Source organism: Athene cunicularia (assembly GCF_003259725.1).
Source record: "Athene cunicularia isolate RWA chromosome 3 unlocalized genomic scaffold, athCun1 chr3_part1, whole genome shotgun sequence".
NCBI classification, from domain to species: domain Eukaryota; kingdom Metazoa; phylum Chordata; class Aves; order Strigiformes; family Strigidae; genus Athene; species Athene cunicularia.
In genome coordinates, this window is record NW_020799097.1 from 94,593,289 (window position 1) to 94,613,992 (window position 20,704).

The following is a 20,704-nucleotide window of genomic DNA, read 5'->3' on the forward strand; positions in this document are numbered from 1 at the left end:
GAGCACATTTCTGTGGTCTGATGTTCTTTATTTAAATTCAGTATTTAGGGGATTTATTTGTAACTTTTTCTAAATCAGAGACAAGGGGAAACTTTTTTGTTCTATTTAACCTCTACCCAGAATTTCTGAGCCAATATCTTACTTATGCTTCTAATTTTACTAGTACCTTTTCCTGCTCAGCCTTCAGTATGCAGGTCCCTGATTCACTATTAGGCTAGGTTTATAATGAGAAAAAATTAATGACCATCTCTCCTTTATTCCTTGATTTCTGGGAAATGTGCCTCAAACTAACAAATAGAAGCCCACTGCTACCCTAATGGCATTAAAAGCTATCCATGTTTGCAGTGCGAAGAAAAAGAACAGAATGAGCAGGTGGGATTTAATTCCTTTCTCCTTCTGAAGAAAAGCTCTACTAGTCTGTTAAGAACCAAAACATGTAAAAGTTTGTTTTGCATAGGCTGTGCGTGCTCTATGGATACTTGTTGAATTTGTTTTCAAGACTTTGTGGCATTCTTAACAGTCATTAAATTTACTGCAAAAGAGTTTCAGGCAAAGCTTGTGTAGCTACTAAATATCTGTGGGTGCCGTGACCAAGGACTCAGGGTGATTGCTACGGTTCTGACATTACAACTAATGTAGCCAGATTTGTGTAGCTGCTGGAGGGAGGCAGGGCTTATTAGAGAACAGTCTCATGCTAGAATATCAGGAGCTCAAGTTTCCAGCTGGTGCCTCAGCATGGTTTGTGCTTCCCTCTGCGGACGTTACATCCTGCCCAGAGCTGAACTCTCCAAGCTGGCAGTTCCACAGTATAAGCAATATATTGCAGCAATAAGACAAGATATAGGAATTTAAAGTGAGATCAGGAAGGTTGGTTAGGTGCCCAGCTTCTGTGTAAGCACCAAACTCCCCCACTAGATTTTGAAGGGAGTTATGCAACTAAATGTCTCTGTACATCTGGACATTAGTGGGTTTCTCAAAAAAAACCCCACACTTAAGCCAACTGTGAGATGGGAAGAATTCATTCCAGTTGCCTGCCACTTGGCAGCTATCCTACCTGAAGCCCTGAAGATTATTCACTTATGCAATTGCTGCTGGTCTTGGTCCTTCTATGCTCATGCTTTTGAGGTATCACTTTCTGTGTACTCATTTCTGCTGATTGTAAGATTCCCTCAAATGAGGCGTCGGAGAGCAAGAAGACGATGTGCTTTCAGAGCACTCATCTAAAATGTTTATGTTCTCTCTCTACAGTAATATGTCAGCCCAAGCACGTGAATTGGTGGAGCTAATGAGAAGCAGCTCGGTAAGTGAAACTTGGTCCACCCCTCAATGCTTCTGTGGTCTCTGGGAGATGACTTCAGTTGACTGGGTGCTTGAGTAGCGAAGAGTCCTTTACTGATGGAAGAAAAGTCAAGTCTCCTTGTCTCTTGGTGTGCTTTCCAAGATGAATGTGTGTGCCAGGGATTAGCCTTTAGGAGATGGTAATTAACATGTACAAATCCATGCAGGTAAGGTGCAAACACACAAAGCAGAGACTAACTAACGTAGGGTACAATGTGGCGAGGAGCTGTAAGGATGCTAGTGAGGAAGAAGAGAGATTTAAAGGCTCTGGGGAAATCATAGGACTGCTTAGTTGAGCAGCAGCATTCAAAGCAGAGGTCATAAAGGCTGAGTGTAAAATCACTGGAGCAGGCACCTGGTGACCAACCTGAATCCCATCATTCACTCTTGACTCTGGAAAATGGCAATACTGGGAAGGGTGGACAACTGAAGTCTTCCCAGGAGATTAGGCCCTCTGACTCTGGTTCTAAACAGGCAAGTGATTAATCAGTAGCCAGAAACATTAGGGTTGGGAGAATTTCTGTCATACCATGAGCTTTTAGGGAAATGGTAGCATTGTGGACCAGCCTGCTGTGCTAGCTCCACTGAGAGCTACAAAGAGCATCAAAAGGGTGATCTGCTTCTAATTCAGTGGTTGTTGCTGCAGTTTGGGGTGGGGGGAGGAAATCTGGGAGAAAACTAAGACTGTCTTGCTCTAAGTGTTGGCTGGATTTGAGCAGATGACTGTCTGGGTGTGAGCTGTTGGTTCAGGGAGAGCACCCTGGAAGGGAATGGGAGTGCCTGGTGCTCCTTGGCTTAGACTGAATGGGAGAGGAAGGTCCTGAATAAGCAGGATTTGTCAAAGCATGTGTCTCTCTGTGCCAGCACTCTTGATGGATGCTGCAGTGCTTGCCCCACTGTCAGTTACTCTGCATTACCAATTGTTTGGCAGAGTGAAGGGAGCTGGCACTGCTCTTCAATAAAATAGTACATGACTCTAGAGCTTTGTATTTGCTGCCTTTTATGCATCTTTAAAAAAGGGGAAGAGGGAAGTCCCTGCCACAGTTTGCCCCTTCATAAAAGGCTTTCCAACAAAGTGCTGGTTAAGGAGGAGAATTCAGACCTGTGGGTGATTCCCAGGCCCTTCCTCTATTTGTAGGATCCTTTCGCAGATGTTTGTTATGTAAATGCACCACACTAAAAATAGTTGCCTTTGATTCCTTTCTTTGTACTAAACGTTACAAAATGTTTTGATGAGATCCAGCTCTCAGCAGCGCCTATTGTTAGCTTGTGGTGATGTGGATGCTGCAGCTGCCCTTATATGAGCTCAGTGAAGTCACCAGCCTCCTGGACTCTTCTATTTTAATCCAGATGTCTGTTCCCTGGGGCACCCCTCGCCCCTCCTGGCCATGGGGTAATACTTGCCCAGCTGGCAGGGATCCCCAGCAGCTCCAGTTCCACAGCTCCATGAGTCACTCCAGCATCCACTCCCACACTGCTTCATCCCCACGCTGCCTGCGTTGTTCAGCCGTGGCTGGCAAATCTCCTGTCCATCCCTGTCCCGAATCTAACATTCATTTAGGGACACTTGCTGCCACAGACGCATTTTCGTGCTCAGCTACCCTGACAGATCTTGTCTGCTGAAGGGAATTTCGTTACAAATGCCAAGGTGAATTGCAGCTAGACTAGCAAACAGTTCACGTTTTCCCCCTGGACAGATGCTTTTCTTTTGCCAACTTAACTCAGCGTGCCTCCTTTCTCTGTTCTGCCATGCTGTCTGTACCCCCTTTAGCCCCATTTGTGAATGTTACCTCTGCATGCCTAAGCAATGGGTACTGCAATCTGTTTATTTTATGTGCCACTAGAAAATTAACTTCAAGGAAGATTGGAAGCTGATCACTGTCCTTGTTGGAGGCAACGACCTATGCCAGTACTGCTTGGACAAGGTTTGTATCTCTGAATTAGGCATGCTCACCCAGGCACTTGGCAAGTGACCAGCCCTGGAAATGTAACCTTTTCTCCCTCTCAGTGAGCCAAAGTTCCTTTTTGTTTAAAAAGCACTTAGAGGTCCTGTTCCTTTCATCTGTATTGTATCAGAAACAAGTGCACAGCTTTTAATATTGGAGCCCTGTAGCTCTGGACTAATGCATTACTTAAGAACCAGCAACCTGCCCCACATTGAACAAAACACCCAGGATAAAGTGAAGAGCTCTGCCATCTTAACTGGACAAAGCAATCAAGACAGCATAGTGTTTTAGACATGTTGTGATGGGCACACAAGTGAAGTTTTATTCTCGAAGGACCTCCATTCAATGATTACTGAGGATGCCTAATTCTTGCTTCAGAATGATACTGAAAGAAATAACATCAGTTTATAGTGAAAAAAGGTGTCTTTTATCTAGCTATCAGTGATCTACCCCTCTGGAAAGGTTACTGTGGCACAGACTGCGGGTCTGGACCCCAGCTCATTGAAATGGCCGAGGATTGTTCTCTCAGTTTTGTTCATTTCTCGTTAAAGGTTGCTGCCTGGAGCCTTTGTCCCCACAGCTACCCCTCTATAACTACAGTCACAAAGTCATTTTTGACTATAGGTTTTGTGAAGCCTGACTGCCTCCATATCAATTTCTTCAGATTGGCACTTTTTTTAAAAAAAAAAAAAAAAAAAGAGAGAAGAAGAAAAAAAGAAAAGGTATCTCTTTGTTTGCAAGACAAACTAGTCTGTTCTGGGTTCCATAAAAGACAACATGAAATCCAAAGATGTGATTTATGTAGTCATTTATCAGGCAAAAACTCTGCAAAGAACTATTATATACTCAGGATTTTCTACAAAGATTAAGGGAATGTATCAGTGACATGGAAACACAAGTGCTATATAACATTGTGTGCTTGTAGCAATAAACCTCTTGATCTGAAAATATATCTGCCAATAAAGGCAAAAAGGAGCATTGATTTGGTATATCTTCTTGTGGACTGCCTTGCAACTAGAGAGTGTGGATTCCTTTGTTCAGGTGAAATAGTTAAACTTCTTGGTTCCTGAAAGAAAGCTGATCCAAGTTTTATTTATTTTTTTTATTACACAGGAAACCTATTCAGTGCAAAAGTATGTAAAGCACCTTCAGAACACTCTGGATATTTTCTATGAGGAGGTAAGCTTTTAAGATACCCTAGCAAGCATGATCCCCGCAAGCACACTAATGTTTTTCTCACCTCTGATAAACTGTCAGTGATTCTGTTTTGTACAAGGTCATCTTCCAAATAGCTGGAGTCAGACTGCTCCTTAGCACTGCATTTCAACCACGGTATTAGATAATGCTCTGAGAAAGCAAGCTGCAGTTTCAGGAAAACTGTGTGTTTCACAGTATTTTTGCTGTGGACCAAGCATAGCACAACCTTCCTGCCAGTTTTGATGGCTAAACCAACTGGACAAAGTTTCACTTGCCCTAGAAAAAATGGAAATGCCCCAGGGAGTGAAGCAGCGTTTCAGTTAGTTTGTACTAGCTGCTGGGAATTTTTTGGCTGACACCCACTGTATGTCTCCCTCCCCCTGCCTTTATACATCCTTGCACATGCCAGTTTGCGCTGACTCCCTGACCTACGGATGGCACTTCTTTCTCACTTTGTAGTGGTATCATGTTCTGTGATTTGGTATGTCTGGTTATCATAATTTCTGCAGCTCCCAAGAGTCTTTGTCAACATGGTGGAGATACTAGAGATTTCTGGACTACGTCAGATTGCAGGAAGCTCTTCAGAGTGTGCTTTGACAGTAAAGTAAGTGAACAAAACAGGTCTTTGCCTTTAAAGAGCTATTTTTTTGGATCAATCTAAATTGCTTCTACAGCAGGACATCCACACCAAGCTTTCCAAGCTACCTTCATTGCAGCCTTTACCCGAGATACTAGTTCCCATCAACTTTCTATTATTTCTTCCAGTGCTTCAGCTAGAAGGCATATACGCCTGTAGATAGCAGAGTTGTCGCCTGTCTTCTCATCTCTACGGCAGCATGTCACAGCACAGGTCACCATATAATTGCCATCCTACTGAACTTCAAAGCCTTTTTCACGCAGCCGTTCACTGCTCAGGAACACAGGCTGACATCCCTGATGCATCCCTTGTATTCAGTGCTGCATACAGCAGATTGTACAACCAGGAACAGGTTTTTGCACCTAATGGAGGAAACCAAAATCCTAATTCAAAGAAGATTGAGGGACTTGTTTTAGAAAGCAGCAGTGCCTTTACAGGAGTCAGCATGGACATGAAAAAGCTTTTTAGTCTAGCAGAGAAAGGTATAACAAAGACCAGTGGCTGGAAGCTGATGCCTAATGAATTCAAATGAAGTTAGGCACAGATTTTTAATAATAGAAGTGATTAACTATTGGAACACACTAGAAGGGAAAATAATGAATTGACTGTCTTGCTTGATGTCTTCATATTCATTCCAAGCACGTTCTTAGAGGATGCATTTCAGTGAAGCACAAGTTATTACCTCTTGATATAGGGGTAACAGAATAAAACAGAGGTCTAAGGCAGCAGACTACATGAACAATTTGTCTTTTCTACCTTTAAACCCCCAGATTTCTGAAAATCTGCTCTAAACCTATGTGTAGGGTGTTGGGGTTTTTTTATTCTGACATGTGTGATTTCCTGCTAATGCGTGGCATACACTTGGGTCTGACTCAAGAGTTGTGGATCCTGCAGCTCTTGCCAGCTGTGACAGGTGTTCACTTTGAAAACTGTCAGTAGGGATTTTTTTTCTGAAGTATCTGTCCATTTGTAAGCTAACGAGGTGACTCTCCTTCAACATGTGAGCTTTGAGCACCTATCCTGAGCTCCTTGAAATAGACACACTTTGCTGAATGATTGCATAGGCTATTCCAGGTTGGCTTTTAATGCTAGTATTTTTGTCATTGAAGGAATGTTTGCCCATGTTTCTTAAACCCTGAGGAAAATTCTGATGAACTACAAGAAATTAAGAGAGTCAACAGAGATTTTCAGGTAATACCTTGATTCTCTAACTGGTCATCTTCACTTGTGTCCTTTTATACTGCTTCCCTCACTGTCCTTCCTCTCATGCATATCCTCAGCAGGACAGAGAGGGATGACTAGGAAACAGCTTGGCTACAGTCTAACTAAAACCCTAGCCAGCTAACCAGTTAGCAGCAGTGCTAGTCTTTCTACACTGCTTTATGATTTGACCTCAGTTCCGAACTGGAGGCAGATTGAGACCAGTTCTGTTTCCAGTTGCTGTTTTGACAGCTGAAAAGGAATTACTGATGATGGCTGTTCTGTTGATATGTGTTTGTCCATTATGAATCCAACTAAGAGCTCACATGAATTAACATCACTGCAAGGGTGACAAATCACCCTGCATCAGCTGTTTTGTGGTAACTCTTACTAGAGAAAATTATCTAAACCAACCTGATACTCCTTTCTTTTGCCATGGGCTGAAAGTGTGAGCACAGATAGCTTACTATGGGTCAGCTTGCTGTCTGAGGAGTAACTTTTCATAGCCTCAGGCATAAGATTCACTCAAATTTAACAAAGGTCATTGGAGCAGAAGGTTCTTCCATCATTCCATCCTTTGAATACAGGAATCACTGTATCAGTTCACATTATGTTCTCCAGCCCTCCCTTCTGGCTCTAGCAGTGGTTGTTGTTCAATGAATCTGACAACACTCAAAAAAATTCATCTTGGAAAATAGTTCTATAAACTGACCCAGGGGGACGTTTTTCTTAACTAAGGAAGTGAGGTTAGGAATGTTTTCAGATATGACCAGGAGCCTTAGAATTTATACCCATAAGCTGGCAAGTAACAAGGAGATGTTTTTATTATCTGTATGAATGTCTATTGCCATAGTTCTCAAGTGGCAGGTGATTTTTTCAATGCTTAAGTTTTATTTTACTTCAAGCATACCTTTCTGAAAAATCAAGTGTGCTTCAGCTCAAGTTGACCTTCTGAACTCATTTGTCACTTCTAAAAATTACTCTTTTTTTAATTCTATGTGATTTTGAATTTCACTGTGATTGTGCAGCACTGATTTTGTAAGGTATGCACATTTTTTTTTTCAAATTAAGCAAGTTTACATTTCAGATTATCCTAGCTTCTGTGCATTTTTCGCATGAAAATCTCATCATGAATCAAATTATTTTCTTAGCTGTTCTCTGGACTGCTTTATACTACTTAACTGGATTTATACTAATCATTTATGACTTCCTACATTGAAAGAAGTGTAATATGCATGTTTTTGACAGCTGCCAAATATTAGATGAACATTGTAAGTAACTTTTCTGTTTACAACCATGAAATTCCATACAGGCTGAAGCCTTACAGCTGATCAACAGTGGTCGGTATGAAGAGCGTGAGGACTTTGCAGTTGTCATGCAGCCGTTTTTCCGAAACACTTTGTTGCCCCTGGATAGTGTAAGTTCTGTTTTTCTTTCCTATTATATAGTGACCAGTATCTTGATTTCTCTAAGCCAGTAAGACCTATGCCATAAGGACTGTGTTTTTTTTCTCTTTGGACAGTCTAGCAGCACAGGATAGAATCTGCAAAAAGAGTGACAGAGGAGAAGACAGGCAAGACTGTGCTGCTTCTAAATCAAAATGGCTTTAGGAATAATTTGTAGTGTGTACACATTAAACCTAAGCACCCTCTGGCTTCATCTAAACTGCATGTTCGTTGCCCCCCGCCCTGTTTGGGGCCTGGTTGGCATTCACGACAGTTTTCTTCTGGTCTAGGTTATGGAGTTCATTCGGGTTTCTTTCACACAGAGACTGGCACTTGCATGCCTGTCTCATCCCAGCCTGGAAACAGGAAGCAGCTTTTGAAGCCAAACACTGATTATCCCTCTTTTCTTCAGCCTTAGCATTATTCATGCTGTATATTTAGGGATACAAATATTCAGCATGAATCCTGATCAAAACCACCCAGTTTTGCATAATACTGATTCTTTTGTCATAGCACCCCCATTTCATTCTGGCAGCCTTCAAGTCCAAAGAATGTCTACCATACTGATATTGATGAGGCAAATTTTCCCTAAGATAGACATTTCTCACAACTGGGTAAGCCCACAACTTTTAATGCTGCCTGAAATTCAGCAAAATTTCAACACCTGAAAGGTTGTAATTCTGAGTTGTGGAAGTTTAACAAACAAGAATAAGCAACCAGTTTTCTGTCAGTTCTGTGCAAGGTGGAGTGTGGGTTAAGGGCAGAGTCCACATAAGAGTTATGACTGTTGGTTTAATGACAAATTTAAGTTTGTTATGAAAATTGCTGTTTAAAGTTGAGCAAGCTGCATTACACGGAAGGTCTCAAGATGCAGTAACCAGACCACAGTTAGGAGTACCTTAGTTCTATTTGCAGTGTCAAAATAGAAGCATATTGCCTTTAGGAAGGTACCAAATTTGTGAAGTGGGTATGCCAAGTACAGTGCATTATTAGATATGTCAGATCTCAAAGGTTGAAATGTGCTGAGAAATAAATTTTTGCTTTTATCACAGAATGGCAAGCCAGATCTGAGTTTCTTTGCAGCAGACTGCTTTCATTTCAGTGTAAGAGGCTACGCTGAGATGGCCATGGCTCTCTGGAATAATATGGTAAGAGGTTATAATCTAGATCCCTATGTATTTGTGTAGCAGGCCCTACAAAAGATCATGAGAAAGGTGTCTGAAACAAAACAGTAAGCAAGAAATAAAGTTGACATCCTAACAAGTGGGGGGCTGCTCAACTCTGAGACCCTTCTCAGCCTGCATTTCTTAGGAACACAATCCAAAACATTCATTTTGCATAAAACACTGTCTCTTGCTTGTTCAAAATGAGAAATCTTAATGTTCAAAGTGAGAGTCTTAACGTAATGGAAAATTCCCTTCTCATTTGGTAAATAACTTGCATTAAAGAAAAAAATCAACTTAGTTTAACAGTTCTGTAGGTTTCCTGAAAATGTCTGTTGAATGAGCTTGCCCTTCTTCAGTGAATTCTGCTAGATTTATCAGGAAAACATACATGTGATTGAATTTTTGCTGCCATTAATAGTGTGGACATGTTGTACCACCCACTCTAGTATCTGAAGCAATTCTAGTAGATTCACTGAAATTTAATGGGGGGCTGAAATCACACCTATGATGCCTCTGCTTGCAGTCACATTCCTTCTGTCATTTTGGGGGAAATGATAGCTTTTGAATAGTGCTAGAAGAGTGTGTAAGAGGCATATTCTGGACTTGATAACTCCAAGGTCACAGTGATGTTTCCCATGGTGGAAGAAAGACTCTGGCATTTTCATGCCAAGTGACATTTCCTCCTCTTGTCTCATAAACAGCAGTACCCAAACACTTTGTGGTAGCAGAAATCCTTTATCTTGGTTTGTAGAAGACACAATCATATATGGAACAGAATTTATTTTCAGTTTAAAAAAGTTTGAGCAAGATAAACTGACACAATACTCCAAAATGAACTGGGACTGGGAAATGCAGGGCAGAAATCTGTGCAGCTGCCCAGTATAGCATATGAGCTGTAGGTCCAGGGTTATAGAAAGCAGTAGCCATACAGTGCATGCACATGCTCTGAGTAATTGATATGTGCATGCACAGCAAATCTGCCTGTTTTCTGTCAGGCTTCCCTGACCAGGACTCCAGTTGACAGCAGTCTGTTAGGTTTCCATGTGCAGTAGCTCTAACAGGGCTAATGGTGGCCCAAAACCCCCAGACAAATGTAGAAAACATTCAAATTGAGTGTGGCTTCAGGTTTCAAGAAGAAAAAGAGATGGTACCTGGACATATGGTAGCCTTAAATTGGGTTTCTGTTGCCACGTGGTGTTCCTACTGGCCATTACTCATTTCTGAATCACCATCAGTCCTTTTTCTATGCCACCAGAGTTTTATTCTGTCCAGACTGTCACTCATTTCCTACGCATGTAAGGATACTGACACAAAGATTTCTACTGGGGTGATGGGGATCAGGTTCTTACTGATGTGAAGTGCAACTATTCCCTTCCATAGAGATCTGTCGGTCTATGCCAACTGCAGATTTCACTGCTTACTATTTAAATCTCGTTCTTGTAACACATCCCTGCTTTTCACTCTCAGCCCATGTACGGCAAGGCTGTGCAAGCTTACTGTAAGGCTGTATTGTTTCCCTGTTCCCTGAAAAGCTCAGCAGGCTGTAGGCTTATGGCCAAATGACATGGATTCTTGTCAGTACACATAAAAGGCCAGCCTGTGCCTGGCCACTGCGTGGGCATGCAGGGATGGGGATGGCTTAAGGAGCCTCTCCCTCACCATGATGTTCTTTGCCCTTTTTGTTTCATGAAAAGCAAAGCATGCTCCTGCTCTCTGAAGTCAGAGGACTTTGTAGTCTTAAGGGGCCCCCACTGGTGCCAAATCCACCTCATCGGTCCCCTGGCCCAGGAAAAGAGCACATGAACAGTGTGTTTAGCTTGTGTTCTGCCTTCATATTTGCCACATGCTCTAGAAGAGCTGTATGTTTCTTCCAGAAGCTGCCCTGTACACTCATAGACATGGGGATACTGTCATCTTCAAAGCTCAGAAGCTAATGCTCCTGAGGAACAGATCACATAGAGATGAAGCAAGCATGGCTGGCTACAAAATTTTGCACCTTATTATCCTTTGTCTGGGCTCTGTGCCAGACTCCTTACCAAGTGCCCTGGCACAGGGAGTATTACAGTTATCTACAAATAACCAGTCATACTGAAGACAGAATGCTACAGGATATGAGCCACACATCTTACAAATAACCACATCATAATTTCAGCTGTTCCCTTTAAGATGAAATAAAACTACCAAATTCAGTCCAATGTTAGCTGGCAGGCAGGCCAAGTGATTTAGGACTCGTATAAGAGTCCACCAGGACTCCGTGACAATCAGTAAAACTTGGCATTCTCTTTTGCTTCTCATCTCTTCACTTGTTAGCTTTCTTCCCTTCTCTAGTCACATTTTGCCACAGTTCATATCTCTCTCTTCATTTTTCAGTCTCTACTTCTTTTTTTTCTTCTTTTTTTTTTCTTATTATATAAAATGAACTAGAGAGAGAAAGTATTCCCAGTGCTTCCATATTGGAATCTCATGAACAGATTTTTTCTCTTCATTGTGTTGGGCTTGTTGAGGTATTGTTTCTCTTCAACATACAGCTGACACTTTAATCACTTGAGGACAGTAAATGCACATATGGACAAAAGCAGAAGCAACAGCACTCCTCTGTACTGTATTCCCAGAAGTGCTGGATGACAACTCCGCAGTTCTCTGTGGGCCAGTCCTGAAGTCATTGCTTCAAGCATGTCCATACACAGTTGTAAACACTTCAGTTAACATGACTGAGCAAGCCTCTACTTGTTAGCTCAACTATGGTAACCGATGGTATGTGCACATCTAGCCAACCACAAATGCTGTGCCATTAGCCTAGACATATTTTGAGTTTGAAATGGACTTGGGGTGAGCCTATGGTCAGTTATTGCAACTTAGCTGACAACTGATAGTATAAAAAGCTCTATTTAACTCACTTCTTGCAATCTTGTGAACTTAGCCTCAGCTAAAACTCCCAGGAAGTTTCTTGTCTGAGTGAAGGCTGCAAAGGTTGACACTGTCTTGTCCCGTCTCTGTAACTCTACATCATTTCTGAAGTCAATTCCATCACTGTGACACCAAGGCATCTTTCTTTCAGTACTAAGTACATGACTAACATCTGTCATGTGTTGTGGGTTTTTTTTCATTGTAGTTTATACTGTCATTTGAGATGTGTACGTGGGAGAACTGGGTGTATAGTGAACCACTCTGTTTTAGCAGAATATTTAAAGTATGTGGTATTCAGAGTTATTTTCTCCACTCAATGCAAACGGAGGAAAGGCTTCTCATGTTCCATGCTTCCTGAGGGAGTTTTTGTGCAGTCAGTACATCAGAATCTCAGTGTCCTCAGTTCATGAGTGTTAAAATGTTTGGAAACTGTGATGCACCTTCTACCACATTTCTTCATAGCTGCAAGCATCAAAAGATTGGATAAAAAGTTGTAAACACCCAAGTCAGGAGAGTCTGAGGAGGAAAAAAATATATTATGTTTACTATTGCTTTTCTCTTCTTCAGTTGGAGCCAGTTGGCGAAAAGCAGACTTACAACAGCTTTACCCATGACAGATCAAAACTCAAGTGTCCAAACCCAGTAAGTAAAGGCCAACATGTCCACACTCTCCATTAGCCACTTCTATTTTTCTCTTCTTATTGGTAAAATTATTTAAAATAGTATATTTGTGAAGGCTTTAAATAGCTAAAAATATATTTCAGTTTTGTTACACACAGGGAGATCTACTTAAAATTTAATGTAAAAAAAATTATCCTCACTGCAGTGGAAAGCCTTTCATTTAAGCCAGTTTTAATGAGTCTACATATTTCCATTTAGTTGTCTGCAGCAAACAAATTTGGAAATGATGCCAGCACACTCTGAGATGGCTCCTTTCTTTTTGTTCTAGGAACTTTCAGGCAGTAGGGTGGGAAAGAGTCTGAGCTAAAATAGACAGAAGGCAGAAACAGCTGATAGTCTGTCTAAAGATTGACAGTTCCTCTCTGTGAAGGGGTGATGGCATATTGTCTGAATGCTGCCTGTTGAATGATCTGTGGTCACTAAAACCTTTGCTCTCCCTTTGTAGGAGAAACCCTTTTTTTCTACACTGAGAAACAGTGGATTCAGAAATTCAGATCTCAACTTGGAGAAAACTGAACCTTCAGTCCCCTACTGGGCTGTCATTGTGGCTGCAGTAGCTGGAGTCCTGGCAGGTTCTTTACTCATCTGGCTTGTGTCAGGAAGAAGAGCCAAGAGGCGCCAACTTGAGACTGACACAGAAAAGAACATTAAAACGACATCTCTGTAAAGCAAGTGGAACAAACATCTGTCTCTCCTGAGGCTGCTCTCGGGTGCGATGCAGAGAGCAGCAGAATAAAAAAACTGGGATATAAATGAAGCCTCTTGGTTAGAGATTTTGGGTGCAATAATCTTGATCAGAAATGCACCGTAGAGTTAGCTTCTGCAGATCAGTCAAGTGGAAGATGATGTCCAAAGTGTTAAAGCTTTTTCATTCTGGGATTCAATTCTCTATTTCATGAATATTACTCAGGATGTCAATTACTCGCATGAAGTGAGAAAACTTGTTCATGCATCTGGCACCTTAATTGTGCATCTATATGCCCTTTTTTCTTATAAAACTGTATATAAATTGTTAGCTACAAGTCCATGATCATGACCTGGTACTCCCCAATAGCAAGGTGAGATTAAAAAATTTGCAATTTCTTATGTTTGATTCCAGCAAAACCATTGAGTTGAAGTTGCTAAGTTTGTTCTGCATAGTAAAGTACAATGCTGTGGAAACATCTTTAAGCCAACCTCTGAGCAATGTGGACCATCCATCCATGTGGTGGCATCCCTGGTCCAGTGCTGGGCAGCACAGCTAGAATAACTGCACCTTCTCCACTGCCTTGAACTCCAGGCTCCATTTGTCTGGGACTGGACCTGGAACTGGATTATGTGCATCACTTCTCCTCCAGAGACAAATAGCCCAGGCCAGTCCTGTATCCTTCTGCCCACTGCTATACAGCAGCTAGTTCCAGAATGACTCTTTCTGTGGGGAAAGAATTTCTTCACTAGCATGCAGTAAAGGGTCAAACAAAAATGAGATACCTGATTGGCAATCTAGCCTGGCTGAACCTTTCCCATAGGATCTGTGGCATGTTCAGGTCTTAGACTGGAGTCTCCATGGCTGTTCTCCAAGGAAGAATTTGCTAAGGCTTTCAAAATTCTTATCAGGAGTTCAGAAGGGGAATTTTCATTCTTGGAAATCAGATATTCCTTTTTTTATACTTGTAGGTCAATTCATATGATCTACTAGTACAGAAGATACTTCACAGGTTTCTTGTGATCTTTTTTCCAAGAGCTTTGTTATTTCCTACATCAAAGGCAACGTATGGTTTGCAGTGGTGTGGGGTTTGTTTGTTTGTTTGTTTGGGTTTTTTGGTTTTTTTTTTTGTGAGGTGTACTGCATTTCCAGTCCAGAAATACAAATGAACAGAAAATTAAAATGTTTCAGGGAATAAAGTGTTCTGGGGTTCCTAAACTTACTCATTATGCACACAGAACATATTCAGACTCCTCCCTTTTCATTCCTGTCATTGTCCTTGCTAAGAGAAAATACAAGTTGTATAGTCAGGTTTCAGGGTCTGTAGCTCTACTCACCTCTCCTTTGATCTGCACTCAAAGCTTGGGCTATTACTAGTAGGACTTCTGTTTGCCTAAATCTTATCCATAGATCTGTGTCCCGGAACTCTACATGCAGCCTCAAGTGGTTATGTATTTAGAATGCAAAACAGAAGCACCTGCATCTTGTTTCAGTGCAGTACAGGCATCTCTGCTGCTCTTCCTGTCCCTGTCGTCACTGTGGGTCATCAACTATCTACCTGATATCCCAGCTGCTGGTATTTATTTAGCTCAGTAAATGGAACCAAACACAGCCTCAAACACACAGTGCAGGAGACAAGATTTACTGTATTCCAGTCTGTTCTATGGCACCTTCACCTCAGACACTTTGTAAAATATAAGCCTCACAAGTGAGGAACCTGAGCAAATATCCCAGTGGATCGTGAAGCCTACAATCTCCTCTCATCCCTAAATGTTCTTGTGATCCCTCTTCCCTCCTGGGAGCTTGGATAGACACTGCTCATACAGCCCTTGGTTTGAGAGGGAGTAAGAAGATACAGTTCTCTGCAGAAGATTTCATCAATACTAGGTATTTCAAAGGCAATTTCAAAACAGTAGTTCAGCGCAGATTTAAGTTTCTAAATCCTGTGTGCATGCAGAAAGGGGGGTGATGGTGGTGCTAGAGCATGAGTTAGAAGTACAAAATATTGCAGATTCTCTCATCAGGTTTGTCCTGCCTAGAGATGGGTACAAGTGCATCTTGAGTTTCATGCTAGTGCCCCCTGCTACAATAACTAAACATCCCCTTTCCTCACTTAGAAAGCTAAATTTTGGTCTGAACTTCTGAAAGCCAAGACATAAGAGGTGCAGCCAGTTGGGAACTGAGGGTAAAGATGGCTCTTAGCTCCTCCAGCATCCTGAAGGATACTAGAGTGTAAATAATTCTTGTGCAGGAACCAGGGTGACTCCGTTTTGGACTGCAGATTCCCAGAAGCATTCAGCTCTGAAAGGAATCCTGCCTTTACTGATGCTTTGGGGAACTGAGAAGCCATTAAGCTTAAATTTTATTGGCCCTGTGCTATTTCTGCAGCAGGAGATTTTTCCCCTAGCTTCTGTAGCTGTGGTGTAGCTCTGTTGCACTACTACAGCAGGAGCACATAGGAGCTGGAGCACGAACTGGTGGGCTTCTTAATTAGTCTATGGAAATACCTTCTGGCATCTTTCTTGTGTAGACTGAAGTATGTGATGAACTGCACTAGCATTTAAAAAAACATCAAGAATTGTGCAGTTTGCAGCTGCTCCACAAGCAAAATTACTTCATTGAAGATATTACTGCTGCCTGTTCCCTCTGTGCTCATTAAGCAGAGGTAACATTAAGCTGGAGTGAATGACAAATGATTAGGTCTGGATCTTAGTCTGACTGCATTCAGTGTCACATTAAATCAAAGTAATCTGTACATCCTGTCTGTCAGTTGTCCATTCTCCCTTTTTTCTTTAATAACATGCTCTTGGTTTCAAATGCCTTCATGGCATTTTTCCTCACTGGACTGCTGTGTAGGCCAGATTGCCTACTGATGCACAAAAGCAGAGAGGCTTAGGAGGAACTTCAATTCTGTATATAAAAATGCATGAAATGGATGTCATCTTAGCCCAGGATTTTGCTTAGGCCCATGGTGGTCTCGTGCAGCACAGAAAACTATATTTTCTGTGTAAAGTGATTTCTTAACATCCCGAGAAAACAGGCTTTGAGGGTTCTTTCTCTGGAGAAGAGCTGCAGCTCAGCTCGCGTGAGCAGTCACTGTCCAATGGGCCTTTGAGGGTACTGGCCTTGCTGCCCACTGAGGTGGTTATGAAGGGCATTGGGGGTAAATGTTATACTGTTGACTAGTCTTGAGAAGTAATCTGTTCTTCAAATAAGGAAGTGATGGAGCCTGACAATTGTTGGCAGCAGTCAAGTTCTGGTCTCCTTTGTTGCTGCTGATGGACCTCCCTCTTGTCATGGTACAGTGTCTGCATTTTGCTTTGTAAGGTCAAACGGCATAAAAGAGTTTCATCTAGGGTCAGTTTTCCCCAAAGTCCGGTTTAGGTGCTCAGTGAATTTAAGGAAGAGAGGGAAAATTCAGAAAAACATCTGCAAGAAGAATTTTGTGTGGCTTTGAAAAGCACTAAATGTTCCCTCCCACCAGCTTCTGGATGTTGAGATACAGATGTACTGATGACAAATTATGTCATTTTAACAGCTGGTTGGTATGCTATAAATTAGGATATCTGGGCAAAAATTTCCTTACTTTGATGGGTATTTAGCTAAAATGTTGGAGTAATACAACCCCACCCTAAAGAGAGGGGTATGGAAAAACCCTGGATTTTTACAACTCTGTCTGCATGATTCATGTTCCCACGAGTATTTAAAGAATTTTCTATTGGAAGACCACAGGTTTGTAATGCTTGCTCGTTTTTACCCTTTTTTTTAGAAGGCAGGTATCTGGGATTTTGGAAAAAGCAAGACAAAAGTCTATCCATAAAGTAGTTCACAAATTTCTTAAATGAAACAAGGTTCAGAGTGTCATAGATCTCTGAGCATGAGAGAGAGGGGTGCTTCTGAGAACTACTATGTTAAAACTATTTCTCACCTGAGTTCACAGTGGTCATCCAGGTACCTGAGAAGTATTTCTAGCCACAGGAGCCTGTATCCAAAAAACAGTGTGGTGGAAGAGGGGAAAAGGCTGGCACATTTTAACTTAGCACATGTGGATTATCTTCCATTTAACTGTTAGCAATAGACTGTCCTTGCCACTGCTTAGATTTTGTGGACATAAATGTTACACCATCTTTGGCCTACCGAATTCCATTCTGAGTTCAGTAGATTTCTCTTGGGCATTTTGAAACCCAACACTGTCAACACACAACTGACTGGGGGGTGGGGAATCTTTCTGACTTTAGCTGCTTTGGATGAACCTCCTAGTGCAAAAATTGTTCTGGTTTGATCATCAGTGAGAATGGTTGCCCAAGGGAAAAGACAGAGAGCCCATGGCTTGAGCAATTCTAGAAAGAAACCCAACAAAACCCAGGAAAGCTTATTTAAGGGGTGGTTGGAACTACTCACTGGCTAGAGACTGGAAGTTCCCTTAAGTCTTTCCATTTCTGTGACCTATGTAACTGATACTCATTATGCAGTCGTAACTAGATTAAGTTATGTGGATTTTACTGAAAAAAACTTCATTCACTGAACTGTGTGGGTTTTCCCTAATTGTAAGCTTTCAACAGGATTTGTAGAAGTACGGAAATGTGCTCATGTCCTCTGTCAGAGGAGTATGGCATCCATTAATGTACTTCAGTGCTTGTATTCTCTGGGCCTTCTGCTTCCTTACAAGAACAGTTTAATAATCCTTTTAGAGTAGTGGTGCTGCAGGGACATGGTTCAGTGAGAGGCAGTCAGGAATTTCTGACACTGATCCACAGGCTGATCCTGGAATGAGTTATTTCAGCTGGAGAAACCAGCTGCTTCCAAACATCTGAGAGTGCTTTCTCATCGGTGTAAAATGATGGTGGCTGTGAAGAAGGGAAGTGACCTGATACCTTTAAAGTGTCTGCATTATAACCATCAAGGATTTTTTAAAATTCCTTTTAATGTTAAAAACTAACCATGACGGAAAACCCTTTAGCTACCATTTGTGTTGCTTAGGTGACTGGAAGCACCACGTGAGGGCCCCAATGGGCTTAGGTTGTGAGAGGAGATAATCCCCGAAGTAAAACAGCAGCCAGGGCTGCTGTTCAATTTAACAACAGCAGGGGAGGTGGGCCTTGAGCATTTCAGAAGAATATGTGTAACGGCTTCACGGTGGGCAGATGAAGCACACAGTAGTTTCTGTGCTCTTGCACCAAGTCAGTTTTGCAGTCAGTACCTCCTGTTAAGTCACAGGAACTGGCCGGTTCAGCAGCTCTCCACCGCCAGGGATTTACCTGCACTTGCCAGGTTGCCTACAGGTATCCTCTGAACTGGCTTTCAGATCCAAGTAAAACACAGGAGTTAGGAATAAGTGGTAAGGACACAGGTGGGGTAGATTAGACAACAGAAATCAATGGTGCATCTTCTGAAAGTTTCTAAGCCTTGCTTTCTGCTTAGCTCTCTCAGCAACCATCTTGTATTATTTCAGTGCAGAGTTTGGGACCCTCTGAAAGCTCACCTGCACATACAGCCTCTAGGGCCTGGAGTGCAGCAGCTCCTTAAGTTCCACAGCAAAACTGAGTGATTAGATGAATCATATAATATCCCTCTGGGGATCTGAGGTGCTGACACACCTAGGCTGTGAATCCCAGACAGCCTCGGGTAGAGGACAGACAGGGAGATGCTCAGTGTAGGCAAGAAGATAACACCTCTGGGAAGGTACAGAAGCAGAACTTTGGGTATCTAAACGCTTTTTAAGTCTGAAAACAGAGTTGACCGTGTATTCTGAAACAATGACATAGGACTTTCTGGATCATATTTAACAGGATTAGACATCTGTATTCTACTGCTGTGTCATCTACATAAGCTTTTTGTGCATCTGGGCTGAAAATGACGCAAATGCCTCAGCCTTTGGCATAACATTTATCTATCACGTACTTGTTTTGTGGCATGAGCTGACCTTTTCCTGCTACTGCTCTTGCAGCACTAGTTGAACAACCTCTTCACCCTTTCCCCTACCTGAGCCATCCTTTTGGTACAGCTGCCAGAAGTCTCTGGTACAAGGTAAGTAAATAAGCCAGCCTGGCAATTAGGACATTACCCTGGCTGTTACTTATTCAACATGAAATAGTCAATGCCTTTGTTGAAGCATCCTCTAAAACATTTTACAGATATTTATGAGGGTAATTTGTGTCCTAACATTCCTGTGAGATAGTCTTATTACCCCCCAACTAAAGATGATTAAATTTACGTGCAGAGAGGTGAAGTGATGTGCTCTGGGCTATGTGATGAGTCAGTGACTGAGCAGGAAATTAAACCCAGAAGTCCTGGCTCCACAGACACAGCCCAGTTGTGCAACTACTATACAACTTATCACACAATCGCTAACGTAGCTAGACCGGTAGCTGTGCCAGTTTTATGCCTGTTTTTTCCCTTAGTTTGAATGCAGATACATCAAAACATTGGCAGTCTGTAAAAGTGGGGAGAGAGCATTGGGGAGCAGCAAATTCTGGGGCATGCAGGTCACTGACGATCAAGTCTGTCCTGATGCTCCGTATTCAGACAGGGGCACCAAGCACTCCGCAGCGCTTTGGCAGAGGCCCAGGCTGTGATTATCGCAGGGTGGGGAATGGAGAGGAGAGAGAAATCCACTGCTCTCCCATCATGCTCCCACTTGCATTACCCACACCCAGTAATTAGGTTGTGGGTTCTACCTCCAGCCTGCAAGATGCAAGGCAGCAGGTTGCACCCTCTCCTTGCCTAGCTCTGAAGGGATCCTTGCATACTGCTTGGAGCAGGAAGGGTCAGGATTTTCAGGGATCTGATCTCAGATCTGTTAGATGGTGAAGGTATGCCCTTTAGAACAGAAAAAAAAAATCCTACTGAGAAGAAATTACGTTGCTGAAATAGAAATATTTTCTGGCACCACTGGTCGATCTGCTTTCATTTTTTACTTGGTGGAAGAGAAAGGATGGGGAAAAGTGGACCTAAAGTGAAATTTTTCATTTCAGAATGTTATTTCAAGGACTATTTAGATTCAGAATATTCAGAAGTGCAGGATGTCTGCCTTTTGACTTATTTTCCAGCTGAAACCATATAGTTGAAAAATATTACTGATTTGGAACCTTTTAAATTTTTATCTTGCCATCTTGATTTTTGAAATAGAAACTAACTCTAAACCATTAGTTTGTTCCAGTAAATTTAAAGCTGTTATTTCAGTGCTTGAGAGACCGCTTCACTGCAGAGTTAACTCCTATATTGATCAACACGAGCTGTTTGTACCAAGCAACCGTGCCAGCTATGAGAGTGACCACAGACCAAAACCACTGTCCTGCAGAGTCGTCATCCACACTGCCCAACAGTAACATTGTGTAGCTCTAATACCAAATTATCAGTAGCCATCTTCAGTGAGAAACCCTGCAATGTAATTATTCCAGCAGTTGCAACATGTGTGTGACCAGATTGATAGGATAAGAGTTTCCCTCTGACTCCAACAGCAGCCCAGAATTAGAAAGAAGAAAAAAAAAAAAAAAAAAAAA

The 20,704-nt window shown here is 42.0% G+C and overlaps 1 protein-coding gene across 1 annotated transcript in view; it reads left to right on the forward strand.

Annotated features, from left to right (window-relative positions):
• PLB1 (phospholipase B1) overlaps positions 1–20,704 on the forward strand; it is a 93,403-nt gene that overhangs the window by 66,998 nt on the left and 5,701 nt on the right. Inside the window, exons 49-55 of the mRNA XM_026844615.1 lie at positions 1,249–1,300; positions 3,183–3,263; positions 4,398–4,463; positions 4,991–5,085; positions 6,228–6,309; positions 7,631–7,735; positions 8,816–8,909. Coding sequence (XP_026700416.1) covers positions 1,249–1,300; positions 3,183–3,263; positions 4,398–4,463; positions 4,991–5,085; positions 6,228–6,309; positions 7,631–7,735; positions 8,816–8,909 — 575 coding nt within the window. The remainder of the gene's footprint in view (positions 1–1,248; positions 1,301–3,182; positions 3,264–4,397; positions 4,464–4,990; positions 5,086–6,227; positions 6,310–7,630; positions 7,736–8,815; positions 8,910–20,704) is intronic.